Here is a 17186-nt window from a genome sequence, read left to right as displayed (position 1 = left end):
TCCCCGGGGTCCCTGGGGGCGGGAGGCGCGGTGGCGACCCCCGGGAGCTCAGGGGCCTCCCCGTTCCCTGCCGGGCCCCCTGTCCCCGGGGTGCCCCGGTCCCCGGCGCCCCCTCCCTCCCCCGGCGCGGCCGGTGCGGCGCTGGCCGCGGAGCCCCTCCGCCGGCGCGGGGAGGGACCGCTCCTCCCCGGAATGATGTCAGCCCTGCCCGGCCGCGGCCCCCGCCTCCCCCGGCGGCTCCGGCCCTGCCTCCCCGGGGAGGCGGCGGCGGCATGGCCCGGGCCGGCGGGGCGGCGGGGCCGCGGCGGCGGGTGCTGGTGCTGATGGTGCTGGTGGCCGCGGCGGGGCGGCGGGGCCGGGGAGCGGGACGGCGGCGGGGAGGCGGCCCCCCCGGTCCCCCGGGGCCCCCGACGCCCCCCGGCCCCCCCGCCCGCCCGCTCCTGCTGCTGCTGCCGCTGCCGCTGTCGCCGCCGCCGCCGCCGCCGCCGCCGCCCCGCGCCGCGCCCGCCGCCGCCGCCCGCCCGGTAACGAGCCCCCGCCGCCCGCCCCCGGCCCAGCCCGGGCCGCGCCTGCCCCCTCCCGCGCCCCTCTCCGGCCTCCTCCTCCCTCCATCCCTCCACTCCTCTCTGCCTCCCTCCATCCCTCCCTCCGCTCCCCTAAGCCTTCCTCCATCCCTCCCTCCACCCCTCCTCTGCCTCCCTCCATCCCTCCCTCCAGTCCTCGCAGCCTCCCTCCACCCCTCCTCTGCCTCCCTCCCTCCTTCCACTCCTCCTTTGCCTCCCCCATCCCTCCCTCCGCTCCTCTAAGCCTCCCTCCCTCCCTCCGCTCCCCCATCCCTCCCTCCATCCCTCCCTCCATCCCTCCCTCCACTCCTCCCCTGCCTTCCCCATCCCTCCCTCCCTCTCCCCCCCTCCCCTTCTCCTCCCGGTCCCCGCACTTGGCTGCTGGTCGCCTCCGTCTCCAACTTCTCCGGCCCTGCCTCCGCCCGCCTCCGCCTCCCGCCTCCCCCCGACCCCCCCCCGGAGCCTCCCCCGAGCCTCCCCCCGGCTCCCTCCCGGCCACCCGCCGCAGATGCCGCTTCCCCGGCGGCCGGGACGGCGGCCCCCGGCACCTGCCCGGCTTTGAGCTCCGCTCCGGGCCCGGGGCAGAAAAAGTTGGGGGGGGGGGGGGGGAGGGGGGGGGCCGGGCGCTGAGCCCCTGCCATGTTCTCCGTGCAGGAGGCGCTGCCCCGGGGGGGGCTCCCCATGAAGGAAGAGCCGCTGACCGCCGGGCTGCCCTCGGTCCGCTGGCTGCAGGGCTCCGGCATCCTGGATGCCAGCACGGCGGCGCAGAGGTAAGGGGCTGCGCGGGCATCCCGGGGGCTGCGGGGAGTCCCGGGATCTGTGGGGCACCCCGGGGGCTGCGGGGAGTCCCGGGATCTGTGGGGCACCCCGGGGGCTGCGGGGAGTCCCGGGATCTGTGGGGCACCCCGGGGGCTGCGGACATCCCGGGATCTGCAGGGCATCCCGGGATCTGTGGGGAGTCCTGGGGTCTGTGGGGCACCCCGGGTGCTGCAGCATCCCGGATCTGTGGGGCACCCCGGGGTCTGTGGGGCACCCCGGGTGCTGCAACATCCCGGATCTGTGGGGCACCCCGGGGTCTGTGGGGCACCCCGGGAGCTGCATCATCCCGGGATCTGTGGGGCACCCCGGGGTCTGTGGGGCACCCCGGGTGCTGCATCATCCCGGGATCTGTGGGGCACCCCGGGGTCTGTGGGGCACGCCGGGTGCTGCAGCATCCCGGGATCTGTGGGGCACCCCGGGGTCTGTGGGGCACCCCGGGTGCTGCAGCATCCCGGGATCTGTGGGGCACCCCGGGGTCTGTGGGGCACCCCGGGTGCTGCAGCATCCCGGGATCTGTGGGGCACCCCGGGGTCTGTGGGGCACCCCGGGTGCTGCAGCATCCCGGGCACTGTGGCATCCCGGGCTCCACAGGCATCTCCGTGGGCATCCCGGGCACCGCAGGTGTCCTGGTCTCCGTGGGCACCCCAGATGCCACCAGCATCCCTGGTACCCCGGGCACCACGGGCTCCCCAGGCTCCGTGGGCACCCCCGGGCTCCACGGGCTCCGTGAGCACCCCGAGCTCCGTGGGCACCCCCGGCACGACGGGCACCCTGCACACCCCGGGCACCCCACAGCCTCAGCACCCCCCCGGAGTCGCCTCGTGCCCACCAGGTGCTCCTTGGGCTTCTGGGTAACCCCTGTGTACCCGGGGTGTCCTGGCCCCCCCCCGACTTCAGCACCTCTGGGTACCTGGGGCGCCCCGTGTGTGCCAGGACTGGGGCCCTGCGCTGGCAGGGCCGGGGGGTGCTGGCTTTGGGGGTGCGGGTGCTGCGAGGAGCTCGTGCTGTGCCGTGCCGTGCCCCCTCCCCGGGGGGCTTGGGGCCCCCTGCACCCCATCTCTGCTCTCCCCGAGGGGGGCTCAGGGCACCCTGCACCCCCTCCCTGCCCTCCCCGGGGGGCTCAGGGCTCCCCGTATCCCATCCCCACCCTCCCTGGGGGGCTTGGGGACCCGTGTACCCCCTCCCTGCCCTCTGTGAGGGGTTCAGGGCTCCCTGCACCCCATCCCTGCCCTCCCCGGGGGGGTCTCTGCACCCCAGCCCCCTACTCTCTCTCCACCCTGTGCCCAGAGGGGTCCCGGTGGGGGACACCTCCACCCCCCAGCACCCCAGCTCCCGCTGCCCCCCCGTGTGCACCGAGGGGTTCGGTAAGTGGGGGGCTGTGCTTGGGGTGTGCTGTGGCTTTGGCCAGGGGTGACAGAGATGTCCCACGGCACGGAGGAGCAAGGGGACCCGGGCCCCTCACGCTGCCTCCCTGGGGTGCCCCCACGCCCTCTGCCCAGCCAGGGACAGCGGATTTGGGGTGCTGGGGGGGGGCTCTCCCCTCTGCACTGGCCCCCGGCGGAGCGGGACATCCCCGGCACTTCCAGCACCGACCCGAGATCGCCCCATTTGTGTTGCACCCTCCACAAACTTGGGGTCCCCAGCCAGGGGGTCAACCCCACCCTGGGGGCTCCCCGCCGGGGGCTGTGGCTGCACCCAGCCCTGGGGGATCCCGGGGTCCGTGCCCCCCCCCCCCCCAAAGCCGCTGCATTTGTAGATACTCCGGGATGCTTGAAAACTGCAGCGACCCCCCCGCCAACCCCGGCAAAGCCACCCCAGCGCCGTCCCAGCGCAGCCACCGCTGGGTGGGGGGCACGGTGACCGCGGACCCCCCGAGAGCGGCTGGACCGAGGGTCCCACCCGGCCCCTGGGAGCTGGGGGGGGGGGCACAGTGCCAGGGTGGGGGTCTGCGGCATCCGAGCTGGGGAGCAGGGGGGTGCTGGCCTTGTCCCCCTGCACCCACAAACTTCCCCGTGCGCTGGCGCAAGGCTGTGAGGAAAGGGGGTGAAATCCAACCCCCCCCCGCAGCTCTGGCAGTGTGGGGGGGACATCAGGGACACACACACACACGCAGGGCTGGGGTCCGGTGGCAGGGACGCGGCTGCCCCCGTGTCACCGTGTGCCGACGGCGTCCTGGCACACGAATACCGGCCGGGGGGGGGGGGGGGGGGGGGGAGCAAGCGCAGGAGGAATGGGGTGCACAGTCACCCCCCCCCATGACCCCCCCTTCCCCGCTCCCAGCGAGCGGGGTGCCGGCCCGGCGGCAGCGACACGCCCGCGTGTGCAGGGCGCTCGGCGCCTCTCGCCCGCGTCCCGCACCCCTCTTGACCCCCCCAGCTTGCCCAGACCCCCCCCGCCGCTGCCCATTTCCCGTGGCGGGGGCTCGGTTGCCCAAACCGGGGGATTCTGGGGCTCGCGGGGCTCCGCCAAGGGAAGATGCTGCTTTCCTGTAAGAGCCCGCGCCGGGCCCTGCTAGGAAATGCTCTGATTGCCCTCAATAATTAATGGCCCCGGCTGGGCTCGCCCAGCGCCGGGGGCTCAGCACCGCTGGCAGCGGAGATGGAGCCATTACCCAGCCGGGCTGGCGGCTCCGGCACCCCCCGCTGCCCCCCCAGCGCTTTAAGGCTGAAGTTTTTTGGGGGTGAAGGGGAACACGGGGGGGTGCAGGTGGCTGCCACCTCCCCATCGGTTGGGAGCCCCGTGGCAGGGCTGGGGGTGCTGAGCCCCACGGGGGGACCCTGGGGAGGGGGGGAGTCCTTCGCTCCTGCCCGGCCGAGCCCCCCCCCCCGCACCCAGGGGTATCGGCGGGGACACGGGGGCACCCCCCAGGGTCCCACCCAACCACAGCCCCAGCGACTCCTCCACACAGAGGAAAAAACGGGGTGCAGGCCTCTCACCAGCAACCCCCCCTCGCAACCGGTGCCAGCGCCCCCGGGACGGGGTGGGGAGGGGTCCCCAGGCACCCTCAGTGCCTCTAACGCCGCTCCTTGGGCTTTACTTACCCCCCCGGCGTCACCAGAGCCCAGCTGGGAGCAGCGGCCAAGGCCGAGTGCGAAGCCCCGACCCTGAAAACCTGGGGGACACTTTCCAGGGGACACTTTCTGGGGGACACTTCTCTGTGACGGAGGAAAACAACTCGTGAAGTTGGTGGTCACCGGGGACCTGAAACGTCCCTGTGCCTGCGGCCACGGCCAACGGCCAGAGTGTCCCTTGTCCCCTCCCCAAGGGTCCCAGAAGTACCGACGGGCTCTCAAGGCCCATCCCAGTGGTGTTGGACCCCCCCAAGACGGGGTGCTGAACCCCCTGGGACCCCACCCCGGGCCCCCACCCCAGTGTCCCCCAGGTTTTCAGGGTCGGGGCTTCGCACTCGGCCTTGGCCGCTGCTCCCAGCTGGGCTCTGGTGACGCCGGGGGGGTAAGTAAAGCCCAAGGAGCGGCGTTAGAGGCACTGAGGGTGCCTGGGGACCCCTCCCCACCCCGTCCCGGGGGCGCTGGCACCGGTTGCGAGGGGGGGTTGCTGGTGAGAGGCCTGCACCCCGTTTTTTCCTCTGTGTGGAGGAGTCGCTGGGGCTGTGGTTGGGTGGGACCCTGGGGGGTGCCCCCGTGTCCCCACCGATACCCCTGGGTGCGGGGGGGGGGCTCGGCCGGGCAGGATTGAAGGACACTCCCCCCCGGCCCAGGGTCCCCCTGTGGGGTGTAAGCGGGGGGTCCCGTGGGGCTGGGGGCTCTGTGGGGCAGGTCTTGGGGCCACACTCTGTCCCCCAGCTGTGGGTGGAGGGGTGCCCCCCCCCGCCCCTCACCCATGTGCACCAGACTGGGGACCAGCGCGGGGGGGGGTCAGGGTGCTGGGGGTCCAGCCCCTCACCCACACACCGTGTCCATGCACCCCGGGGCTCCTCTGTGCCCCCCCCGCAGTGGGGTGCTGTGGGCAGGGGGGGGCTGGTGTGACCCCTCCCCATTTCTGTGTGGCCGAGGGGGTGGCCAAGGGACCCCTGGAGCGGGCCCCCCCTCGGGCTGGCAGCGGCGGGGGGGCCACACCCAGCCCATCTCCCCCCAGACTGTGTCCCCGGGTGGGCTCCCAGCAGCAGGTTTGGGGGTGCTGGGGCAGGCAGGGACCCCCCCGCATGTTTATGAGTGTGTCCCCCCCTTATTTATGCCCCAGCGCTGCCCCCTGGCCGGGGGGGGTGTCCGGGGGTGCTGCCGGGCACGGTGGGATCCGGGGGGGTGGCGGGGTCCTGCCCCATGCCGGGGGGGGCTGGAAGGTCTGTGGGGTCCCCGTGGGGTGCGGGGTCTGTCCCCAGCGCAGCGTGGGAACCGGCCCCCCCCCCCAGTTTAAGCCCCGCCGGGGTCAGCACGGGGGGAGCCAAACCCTCCCCACCGCCTCTCTCCTCGCCCGATGTGGTTTTGATCACAAAAAGGGGGGGGGGGGGGGGGAGTTTTTACACGCGGGTGTTTATTTTGGCCCCCTCGCCGTGCCGGGGGGGGCTGCTCACGGTCTCACACACCGCCATCCCCCCCCCCCCCCGGGCAGAGGCAGAGCCGGGGGGGGCAGGTGATGCTTCGGGGTGTCCCCTGGGCCACTGCTGGCGTGTGAGTGCCCCCCCCCCCAACCCCAAGGAGCTGCGACACCCCCCCCCGCCAAACACCCACTGGCTTCAACCTCGCCCCCCCCTCAAGAACAAGCCCCGTGAGCAGCGGGGACGTGTGGCCGTGGGGCAGGGAGGGGGTCCTGAGTGCCCCCCCCCAGCCTTGTTCCACAGCACCCCGGCGAGCACCGCCTGTCCCCCGCCGGGGAGGGGGTGCTGGGGGTGCCATGCTCATCCCCCCCCCGTTTTTGCAGCGGGGTGGGCCTGGCCCGAGCCCACTTTGAGAAGCAGCCGCCGTCCAACCTGCGGAAATCCAACTTCTTCCACTTCGTGCTGGCCATGTACGACCGGCAGGGCCAGCCCGTGGAGATCGAGCGCACGTCCTTCATCGACTTCGTGGAGAAGGAGCGGGTGAGACCCCCGGGCTTTCGGGGAGGGGGGGGCACGGTGGGAATGGGGGGTCCCTCCACCGCGCCGCCCCCCCCCCGGCCCTGCTCTCAGAGAGGCGCGAGAACCCGCCGAGGCTGAGACCGGCCCCAAACTCATTGCACGTGTGGGGAGTCGCCAAAGCGGCTCCACAGCCCCTTGGATTCGGGGGGGGGGATTGGGGGGGGAATTGCAGCGAGAGGGGACAGTGATGTGTGTCCCTGTGCCCCCCCCACCGCATCCAACCATCGTCCCCCCCCTCCAGGAGCAGAACGGGGAGAAAACCAACAACGGGATCCACTACCGGCTCCAGCTGCTCTACAGCAACGGTGGGTGCTGGGGGGGCGCCGGGGGGGTTCAGGGGGCAGGGCTGACCCCCCCCATCTCGCCGCAGGGCTCCGCACCGAGCAGGACCTCTACGTCCGCCTCATCGACTCCATGTCCAAGCAGGTACGAGCGCGGGGTCACCCCGGGGGGGTCGGGGGGTGCTGGCGCGGTGGGGGGGACAAGCGGGGTGCCCGGAGGCGGTGTCACACCCCCCCCAATTCTCCCCCCCACCCCAGGCCATCATCTACGAGGGGCAGGACAAGAACCCAGAGATGTGCCGCGTCCTCCTGACCCACGAGATCATGTGCAGGTAGGTTGGGGGGGGGGGTGCGGGGTTGGGGGGGGGCAGTGCTGCTCGCCCCCCCCCGGCCCCCCCTGCCCGCTGCCAGCGCGGGGTCCCCCGTGCCCCATTACCGCCACTCTTGTTTACCACCCTCGCGCTCCGTGTTTGTGCAAATTAACGCTCCGTGCCAGCGCGGCTAATTGAGCTCCGGCGCTAACGAGGACACCCGGGCCGGCCCCCCCCCCCCCAAATCCCCACCTGCCCCCCCCCAACTCCCCAACGACCCCACCACCGTAGTTGTTGGCCGGTGGCGACACGACGGCTGCCGTGGCCCCCATGGGGGACGTGGAGCCCCAGAGGGTTGGGGCAGGGCTGGGGCACCCCCAATTCTGACCCCTCCAATTCTGACCCCCCCCAATTCTGAGCCCCCCCAATTCTGAGCTTCACCCCCTGCCCCCCAACTTTGCTCACTGAGCGTTTCCCAAAGCTGGGGTGCACCCCCTGCCCCGGAGAGCCCCAGTTTGGAGCCCAGTCCCATGGTGGGGGGGGCGGTGGGGTGGATAAGGGGGGGGTACCCTCTGCCACAGCCCCCCATACTCTGGCATCGCACGGTCCCTATCCTGGGGTGTCCCCCCCCCAGCCCAGCACCCCGAGTCCTCCTGCAGCACTGACCCCGTCCCCTCTGCACCTCTGCCCCCCCCGCCGTCCCGCCATGGGGCAGGACCCCCACAGGCGCAAGGGTGGGAAATGGGGGTCTGCTGGGTTCTGCCCTGGGGTGGGGGGCTGTGGGGTGTCCCCCCCCTCGCCCCGCTCACGCCAGCCTCTCTCCCCGGCCCTGCCCAGCCGCTGCTGTGACAAGAAGAGCTGCGGGAACCGCAACGAGACCCCCTCCGACCCCGTCATCATCGACAGGTACCGGGGGGGCCCCCCCCAACCCCATGCCTTGCTGGGGCCGGGGAGGGGGCACAGGGACAGGGGGGTGTCCCCTGGGGCGCGGGGCTGGGGTGTCCCCTGGGCTGGGCACCGGGTGCGAGCGCTGCCTCGTTAGCGCTAATGAGCTTTGGGGGAGCAGCGGGGGGGGGCCGGGAGGGGCCCCCGCGCTGGGCTGGCTCGTTGCGGTGGCTGGTGGCCCCGCACGGCACCAGCCGGCCCGGACAGATGGGGAAAGCGCCGGAAACTTCCGATGGGCATCAAACAAATAAATAATAGAGGCGGCATCCAGACAGCCCCCCCAACCCCCCCCCCAAAAAACCCCTCCACAGCCACGTGCCGCGGGGACACCCCGGGGACACCCCGGTGGGTTCAGGGACCCCAGCTCTGTCCCCTCGCTGCTGGGGCCGGGGGAAGGGGGGGCACAGTGCTGTGCCCCCTCCTCGCCTCACCCTGCTGCGAGCGAGGGCCCTTGGTCCCCGCGGGGGGGTGTGGGGGGGTGGGTCCCCCCCCGGGATCCCTGGGGACAAGGGGTGGCACAGACCCTGCCCCCACACACCCCGTGTCATTGTCCCCCCCTCCACGCTGCGGCAGGTCCCTGACCCCCGGCCTCCCCCCACCCTGCCAGCTGTGCTGAGCCCCCCCTCCCACCCCCCCGCCCCCGGCCAGATGTGTCCCGGCCAGATGTGGGGGTCACGGCCCCCGGAATTCCGGCACGGCCGCAGGATGCAGCCAAGACAAACCTCCCGGAAATGGCATCCCTGTGTGTGTGTCCCCCCCCCGGCCCCATTGCCCCCCCCGGTCTCATCCCACAGGTGATCTGGGTGCTGCACCCACGCTGGTGCTTTTGGGGTGCACAGGGGGGGTCCTGGAGTCACACATACCCCCCCCCAGGTGCTGGAAGCTGGGGCCGATCCCACCGGGTGCCTGCGGGGTGACACCCCCCCCCCCCCCCCAACCCAAGCGTCCCCCCGAGGCCACGCCAGGGACCCCCCCCCCCAAGCTGGTGGCATCCCCATCCCTCCGCTGTGCTGGGGAGAGCTGGGGGTCTCCCCCAGAGCCCCCCGTGTCCCCCTCCGTCCCCAGGGCCCTCGGGGGTCAGCCGGGGGCAGGCGGGGTCCCCAGCCCGCCGCCCGCTGCCCCCCCTCGGCCCCCCCCAGCCCCCCCAGCCCCACTCCCCAGCCCGACGCCCAGCCCCACTGGTTTAGAGAGCCAGATAAGTGCCCTATCAACATGTTAATCAAATTACTTAGGAGCTAAAATTGACGCTTTTCATTAATTATACAAGATTATTCTAATTGCAAATTCAAATTTATGCGCTCGGAACAGAAGGTGTTCGGCAGCAGCGCCGGGAATTTGCATATTAAATGGGGAGCGCTGCGCATTAGGGATGCTAATGAATGCGCAGCGCCTGTATTTTTAACTCCCCGGCCCATATGCGCGGCTGCGGCTCGGGGGGGACGAGGCCGACCTGGGGTTCAGGATTATCCCCCCCGCCCCCCCCCCCCCCCCCCAGCAGCGCAAAACCGGGGCCAGGGAGTTGGGGGGGGTCAGGGGGCCCCCCCCAGCCTCACGCCGGCCCTGTCAATCTCCTGGCGGGGGGGTGGGGGGGTGTTTTCCTGCCGTTTTCCAGCTCCTTCCTTCCCCTGATTACCACCTGCCAGGCGGCGGGTGACGGGGGGACACGGGGGGGGTGTCCCCCTCTTCCTGCCCTGGCCCGGGAAAGCCGTCCCGGCGTGGGAGCCCCCCCGTGTGCCCCGGCACTGGCCCAGGGCAGGAGCCCCTGGGGACACACACACACGGTCTGGGGGTGCCCGCTTGGCTCAGGAATCCCCTGGGGGGGCCCGAGGGCCCTTGTGCCCCCCCCAGGGGTGGGGCTGGAGGGGTTTGGGGCCCGGGAGGCTGCGCCCGCTGCTGCCGTCCTGCATCGCAGCGGGTCCTGGGGTGCCCCCGTCTCTGGGTGCCCCATCGTCCCTGGGGGTCCCGTGTCCCCCCCCAGCCTCCACCGGCAGCTAACGGGGCTGTGGGAACCTTCCTGCTGGGCACCTGTGTCCCCTCCACAGCCTCCTGTCCCCTGTGTGTCCCCTCCCCTCCCTCCTGTCCCCTGTGTGTCCCCCCTGGCCCTGCGGCAGCCCTGGGGGGCAGAGGCGGGGGCCTGGGGTGGGGTGTCGGGGTAAGGTGCCAGGAGTGAGATGCCAGGACAGGCTGCTGAGATGGGATGGGACGGGATGGCACAGAGGGATGGAATGGGATGGGATGGGACAGAGGGACAGGGATAGGATGGCACAGGGGGACAGGGATGGCACAGAGGGATGGGATGGGATGGGATGGGATGGGATGGGATGGGATGGGATGGGATGGGACGGGATGGGATGGGGTGGGATGGGATGGGACAGAGGGGCAGGGACAGGGTGTCACACCACGTCACCAGCCCCTGCCAACATGCTGCCTCATGGGCAGGGCAGTGCCAGGCCCAAGGGGGGACACGGTGGCCTGTCATGGCATGGTGGCCTGTCACAGCACGGTGGCCTGTCACAGCACGGTGACCTGTCACAGCACGGTGACCTGTCACGGCACGATGACCTGTCACGGCGCAGCGTGCCCGTGTGGCCACGCCGGGTGCCCGTGGCTGTGGGTGTCTCTGGCCACGCACCGTGGGGTGGCCTAGGGCTGGGGACGGGGCCAGCGGGTCCCTCACCTCAGTGCCCAAAGCGCGGGGGGGCGGAGGCGCCGCGGGGTCCCTGAGCCCCCCGCAGGCCGCAGGCACCGACCGCTGGGTTCTTTCCTTCCATCCCAGGTTTTTCCTCAAGTTTTTCCTCAAATGCAACCAAAACTGCCTGAAGAACGCGGGGAACCCCCGGGATATGCGGCGCTTCCAGGTGAGCACCACGACCCCCCCAAACCCTGCACCCCCCCACGCCCCCCAGCCCAACACACCGCGGCTGCGGGGGGGGGTGGGGACCACCTTTATTTCCCAAAGGGTTCGGGGGGAATTGGGGTCTCGATTTCCCCTTTGGGGGGGTCACACACATCCCCCACTGGAGGAATTAACTCCCCAGCTCCCCTCACACCCTCCCCACTCATTCGCAAATTAATCCCCCTCGATCTCTTTGCAAACCCCAATTTTCAACCCCCAAGTTCCCTTTGGGCACCCCAACATGCCAAACCGGCCCCCCCCCCCATCTCCCCCCACTGCTCCCCCCACACCCCTGCACCCCCCCACGTCCCCTGCCCGCGGCCCGGCTCTTCCCCGCAGCAGCTGGAGGTTGGGGAGCGGAGCAGAGGGGGGGGTCCGGCCCGTCCCCCACCCAGCACGGGCGCCTTCATTAGGGCCTCTCGTAAAGATATGATAATTGTGACATTTTTACATGATTAACGACCTATCCAATTTGCATAGCGCCAAGCAGCTCCGGGAGAGCAGCCAAGTCCACGCCGGAGGGGGGGGGGAGCGGGGTTCAGGGGGTGGTGTTGGGGTGGGGGGGGCGCAGAGGATGGGCTGGGGTGTCCCCTGGTGTCCGCGGGTCCCCCCCCGCTCGGTGACACGGTGACAGACCTGCGGCGCTGCGCGGTCCCGCGGCGAGGAGGAGGGCGGCACACGCGTGTGTAAGGCGCCCACGCACGCGGGCGCACGGGCGGCACGTACGTGTGCGGGGGGCGCGGGTTTGCACACACACACACACGCGTGTGCGTGTCCGTCTGTCCCGCAGGTGGTCGTGTCGACGACGGTCAACGTGGACGGCCACGTCCTGGCCGTGTCCGACAACATGTTTGTCCACAACAACTCCAAGCACGGGCGGCGGGCGCGGCGCCTCGACCCTTCCGAAGGTGAGACCCCCCCTCCCCGGTGTGCCCACGCACACGCGTGTGCGCCGTGGCCCCACGCGTGGCCGTGCGGTGGGTGCTGCTCCCACCGCCGTGTCCCCTGCCCTGTCTGTGCCAGAATCGGCCCCACTGTGGCCCCACGGTGGCCCCACGCTGGCCCCACGGTGGCCCCAGGGCCGTGCGTGTGCCCCGTGGCACGGCCAGCACGTCTGCCCCTCTCCGTCCGTCCGTCTGTCCCCTGCGTGCTCTCCCCACACCCCCCCGCGCTGTCCGTCCCCGCTGCCCGCGCTCTCCCCGTCCCCACCCGTGTCCGTGCGGCCGCGGTGGCCGCCCGTGTCGGTGTCCCCCCCGCCAGCCCCTCGCCGCTGCCTGGTTCTCACTCTGCCTCTGCTCTCCCTCTCTGCCTTCTCTCCCCCAGCCTCGCGCCCCCGGCCCCCACCCCGGGGTCCCCGCTCCCGCCCCGCGCGCCCCCACACTCACTGCTGCCCTGTCTCTCCCCCTCCCGCCCGAAGCAGCCACCCCCTGCATCAAAGCCATCAGCCCCAGCGAGGGCTGGACCACCGGCGGGGCCACCGTCATCGTCATCGGGGACAACTTCTTCGACGGGCTGCAGGTCGTCTTCGGCACCATGCTGGTGTGGAGCGAGGTGAGCGGGGGGGGGTGTGGGGCTGGCGGGACCCCTCCCCACCCTCCCTGCGGCCGTGGGCTGAGCCCCGACTCTCCCCGCAGCTCATCACACCTCACGCCATCCGGGTGCAGACCCCCCCGCGGCACATCCCCGGCGTGGTGGAGGTGACGCTCTCCTACAAGTCCAAGCAGTTCTGCAAGGGCGCGCCCGGGCGCTTCGTCTACACTGGTGAGGGGTGCGGACCCCCGCGGGGGGGGGACAGAGCCTGGGGAGGGGAGACAGACCCCCAGGGAGGGGGCTCAGACACCTGGAGAGGGGACACAGACCCCCCAGGACAGGGGCACAGATCCCTGGGGAGGGGACACAGACCCCTGGAGAGGGGACACCCCCCCCGGGGTGGCACCTGGGGGATCTCCGTGCCCTCTGCCAGCCCCTGGGGACAGCCCTGCCCGGCCCGGGGACCCCCCCAGCAGCTCCGCTGGGTGTCACGCACACGCGTGTGCAGTGGGGGGGGTGTCCCCGTGGGAGGTGGGTTTCTCCCCTCGCGCCCCACGGTCCGTGCCTCAGTTTCCCCGTGGGGCCGGGGCTGGGGGCGCTGAGCCCCCCCCTCTCTGGGCAGCGCTGAACGAGCCCACCATCGACTACGGGTTCCAGCGGCTGCAGAAGGTCATTCCCCGGCACCCCGGGGACCCCGAGCGCCTGCCCAAGGTAGGGACCCCCCCGGGGGGCCGGGCTGGTCGTGTCCCCCCCGCAGCAGAGCCCGGGGCAGGGAGAGTCGGGGGGGGGGGGGCACAGGGAAGGTCACGGGAGGGTCACAGGGAGACACTGGGGGGGTTGTGGTGGTCACAGAGGGGCTCGGGAAGGGTCATGGCTCAGGGGGGTCATGGGGGGGCTCAGGGAGGGTTGGGGGGGGCTCAGGGTCGTGTCCCGGGCGCGGGGCCGCAGGGGGGTGGCGGGGCAGGCGCCTGCGTGTCCCCCGTCTGCAGGTGGGGCCGGGGTGGGGGCGCGGGCCCCCCCCAGCCCCGTCCCGCTCCCTGCCCAGGAGGTGCTGCTGAAGCGGGCGGCCGACCTGGTGGAGGCTCTCTATGGGATGCCGCACAGCAACCAGGTGTGTGCACCCCCAAATCCCGCCGGGGGCCCCCCCGCAGGTTTATTCCCCCCCCCTTGCCCGGTGTGTGCCCCGACCCCGAGCTGCTGGAGCTGGGGGGGGGGGGCAGGAGCCGGCCCCGGGCTCCCGGCCCCACATCTGCTTCCCATCAGGATTCCTCGGGCGCTGAGTCAGCGCTGGGGGCCCCCCCCGAGCCCCCCCTTACCTGCGGGGGAAGGGGGAGCCGCCGGGTCAGGCCTCCAAAGCCACTTTTGTTCCCACGTCCCTCCCTCCCGGCCGGCGGCAGCAGCTGGGGGGTCCCGGCCCCCCCTCCGGCCCCGTCACAGCCCTGCCTGCGCCCCGGCTGCCGTGCCGTGGGGTGACGCCGCCCCTGCGCCTGTGTCCCCCCCGCGCCAGGACCTCATCCTGAAGCGAGCGGCGGACATCGCCGAGGCCCTTTACAACGTCCCCCCCCGCAACCCCGCGCAGCTCCCGGCGCTGGGCGGCCCCCACGGCCCCGCCGGCGTCATGGGGGTCAACTCCTTCGGCACCCAACTGGCCGTCAACATCGGCGACTCGCCCCAGGGCGCCGAGCAAGGTGGGTGGGGGGCCGCGGCGGGAGGGGGGGGTCCCTGCCCACCCCCCCCATGCCGGGACACCCCCCGTGCCCCGTCTCTCGCCCGCAGGCTACTCGCGGAGCGCGGGCAGCGCCTCGCCGCGGGGCTACGTGCCCAGCTCCCCCCCGCAGCAGGGCGGCTACAGCGGCGCCGCCGGCATCAACGGCTACGGGGGGGCCACCATGGCCGGCCTGGGGGTGCCCGGCTCCCCCAGCTTCCTCAACGGCTCCACCGCCAACTCGCCCTACGCCAGTGAGTCGGTGCCGCGGGCTGTCCCCAACGCCGCGAACCGGTGTCCCCAGGGCCGCACCCCAGCCCTGGGGTGTCCCCAGCACCCTGAACCAGCCCCAGGGTGTCCCCAGTGCCGTGAACCAATGTCCCCAAAGCCATGCACCGGCCCTGCGTGTCCCCAGTGCCGTGAACCAGCCCCGGGGTGTCCCCAACACCATGAACCAGTGTCCCCAAAGCCCTGCACCAGCTCTGGGGTGTCCTCAGTGCCACGAACCAATGTCCCCAATGCTGTGAACCAGCCCCAGGGTGTCACCAAAGCCATGAACCAGCTCTGGGGTGTCCTCAGTGCCACAAACCAATGACGTGAACCAGCTCCAGGGTGTCCCCGATGCCACATGCCAGCCCCAGGGTGTCCCCAACACCACAAACCAGTGTCCCCAATGCCATGAACCATTCCCAGGGTGTTGGGGACACCCTGAACCAGCCCCAGGGTGTCCCCAGTGCCACACACCAGCCCTGAGGTGTCCCCAATGCCATGACCAGTGTCACCAGTGCCGTGCACTGGCCCTGGGTGTCCCCAATGCCACACACCAGCCCCAGGGTGTCCCCAACACCACAGACCAGTGTCCCCAATGCCATGAACAAGCCCTAGGTGTCCCCAAAGCCATGCAGCAGCCTCAAATGTCCCCAAAGCTGCGCATCATCCTTAGGTGTCCCCAGCACCATTCACCAGCCCCGGGGTGTCCCCAAAGCCACTCACCAACCCAGGGGGGCGTCCCCAAAGTCACGCCCCGGCGCTGGGGAGTGTCCCCAAGGCCATGTGCCAGCCCTGGGGTTGTCCCACGCGGTGTCCCCGGGACATGCTGCGGCCCGGCCTGAGCGGGTGTCTCCCCGCAGTCATGCCCGCCAGCCCCCCGCTCGGCGCCTCGTCCATCACCCTCCCGTCGGGCGCCAACGCCTCCACCCCCACCGGCGTCTTCTCCTTCTCCCCCGTCAACATGATCTCGGCCGTGAAGCAGAAAAGCGCCTTCGCCCCCGTGGTGCGGCCGCAGACGTCCCCGCCGCCCGCCTGCGCCAGCACCAGTGCCAGCAGCCTGCAAGGTGAGCCCACCCCCACCACCCCGGGGGGGCCCTGACCCCCCCCGGGTCCCCCGTCAGCCCTCGCCCACCCCCCGGGTCCCACACGGAGGGGGGGTCCCGGTGACACCCTTCCCCGGCCTCGCAGACCCTTTCTGCCTGCACCCCTGCCCGACGCCAGCACCCAGGACATGCCACCCGCGGTGGCACCGTGCCACCTGCATCCCCGTCGCCCCCCCCCGCCCCAGCTCACCCTCCCTCCCTCCCTCCCGCCGCCCAGACCCGGCTTTCGAGGACTCGGACAAGTTCCACGCGCCGGCGCGGCCGCTCCAAGGCCTGGCCTATTCCTAAGCACAGTAGGTGTTGGGACCCCCCCTCCATCCCTCCGGGATGGGCGGGGGGAGCGGGGGGAAGCCCAGGGCCCCCCCACCCCGGGGTGCCCACCCCTCGCCTTCCCTTGCAGCCGTGCCCGGCCGCCTCGTGTCACCCACCTGAGCCGGGACGGAGCCGCCGCCGCGGCGGGACCGAGCGAACCGGCACTGCCGGGCCCCCCCGGGGGGGGCGGGGGGGGTCCCGTGGGAATCGGGACCCACCACCCCGTTGCCCTGCGGCCACCCCAGCCCGGGGCTCGGCCACGTTGCAGCGGGGGGCGGGGGAGGGGGCGAATGACCCTGGCCAGGGCCGGCACCAGCGGGGGGGGGGGGCTGGAATGACCCAAAAGCGCTGGGTTTAGCCTCAAAAAGCCCCGTGGGAGCGTGGGGCAGCGCGGGCGGGATGCTCAGGGCGAGGGATGGGTGGTCCAGGGCGGGATGGGTGGGACAGACGGATGTTCGGGGGTGGGATGGATGCGCCGCTGGGACCCATCTTGCCCCCCCATCCCCCCCCGTGGCCAGCGCCCCCTCGCTCTTCCCCAGATGTGCAGCTCCACATCTGGAACCACCCACCCGCAGCTCCCGGGCGGCGAGGCCGGACCTCTGCCCCGCGCCCCCGCGCAGGACTGGGGGGGCCGCGGTGCCCCCCCGGGGATGGGGGGGTCTGAGCTGACCCGGCCCACCGACCCGAGCCCCCAGCACGGGGGTGGCTGCCCCAGGACACAACCGCAGCTCTTTTCTCATTATTATCACTATTATTATTAATATATTATTATTATTATTATTATTATTATTATTATTATTATTATTATTATTATTATTTTTAGCAGCAGGCGAGCCGGCGAGGGGGGGCTCTGTCAGGGCAGGAGCCCCCCAGCCCTGGCACTGCCTCCCCCCGCCGGGGTTTTCCCTGCCCTCCCAGACAGGAATTTTGTAAATAAAGAAAAAGGGAAAAAAAAAAAAAAAAGCCACAACCCCACTCCCCCCCCTCCACATCCCACCCGTGGGGGTGCCCCGTGTCCGTCCCCCCCCACACCCCGCCCCGTGTCTCCTGCGACGGTGACGCTGCCGTGTCCTGCTCAGTGTCACCGTGTGTCCCCCCCCTCGGGGTGACCGCAGGGGTCCCGGGGCTGGGGGCCGCCCCCTGCCCACCCCTGGGGAGAGGAGGGGTGCCCCCGCGGGGGTCCCGGCCCCCCCCGGCGGTGGCGCAGGACGGGGGTGCCGGGGTCCCCCGGAGCGGGGGGGGCGGGGGGGGCTTTCTGACATGGAAATAAAAGGCCTTGCAAAGGGCACCGGCTCCGGGGGGTCTGTGAGCGGGGAGGGGGCGGCGCTTGGGGACACCCCCAGGGACGGGGACACCAGGTGCCACCCCGGGACCTCC

At 71.9% G+C, this 17186-nt stretch overlaps 1 protein-coding gene across 3 annotated transcripts; it reads left to right on the top strand.

The window, feature by feature from the left end:
* The first annotated feature begins 282 nt into the window (after positions 1-282).
* Positions 283-16445, top strand: LOC141959536 (transcription factor COE1-like). 3 transcript variants are annotated; one of them, XM_074903676.1, is made up of 18 exons: positions 283-524; positions 1218-1333; positions 6261-6417; positions 6698-6761; positions 6827-6882; positions 6996-7069; positions 7886-7954; positions 10770-10851; positions 11680-11797; positions 12307-12440; positions 12524-12650; positions 13042-13130; positions 13465-13530; positions 13927-14107; positions 14196-14378; positions 15255-15458; positions 15715-15790; positions 16349-16445. In XM_074903676.1, the coding sequence occupies exons 1-17, from the start codon at positions 324-326 to the stop codon at positions 15783-15785; spliced, it is 1992 nt and encodes a 663-aa protein (XP_074759777.1). In that variant the 5' UTR covers positions 283-323; the 3' UTR covers positions 15786-15790; positions 16349-16445. The 3 variants fall into 3 exon arrangements, with proteins under 3 accessions (XP_074759777.1, XP_074759776.1, XP_074759779.1); XM_074903675.1 differs by lacking the exon at positions 16349-16445 and adding an exon at positions 15898-16009; XM_074903678.1 differs by lacking the exons at positions 283-524; positions 16349-16445 and adding an exon at positions 15898-16009 and having other exon boundaries at positions 1203-1333; positions 12310-12440.
* Positions 16446-17186: the final 741 nt, after the last annotated feature.

Source organism: Athene noctua, chromosome 4, assembly GCF_965140245.1.
Source record: "Athene noctua chromosome 4, bAthNoc1.hap1.1, whole genome shotgun sequence".
Lineage (NCBI taxonomy): Eukaryota > Metazoa > Chordata > Aves > Strigiformes > Strigidae > Athene > Athene noctua.
The sequence above is the reverse complement of the archived record's forward strand: the minus strand, read 5'-3'. Positions and strand labels throughout refer to the sequence as shown.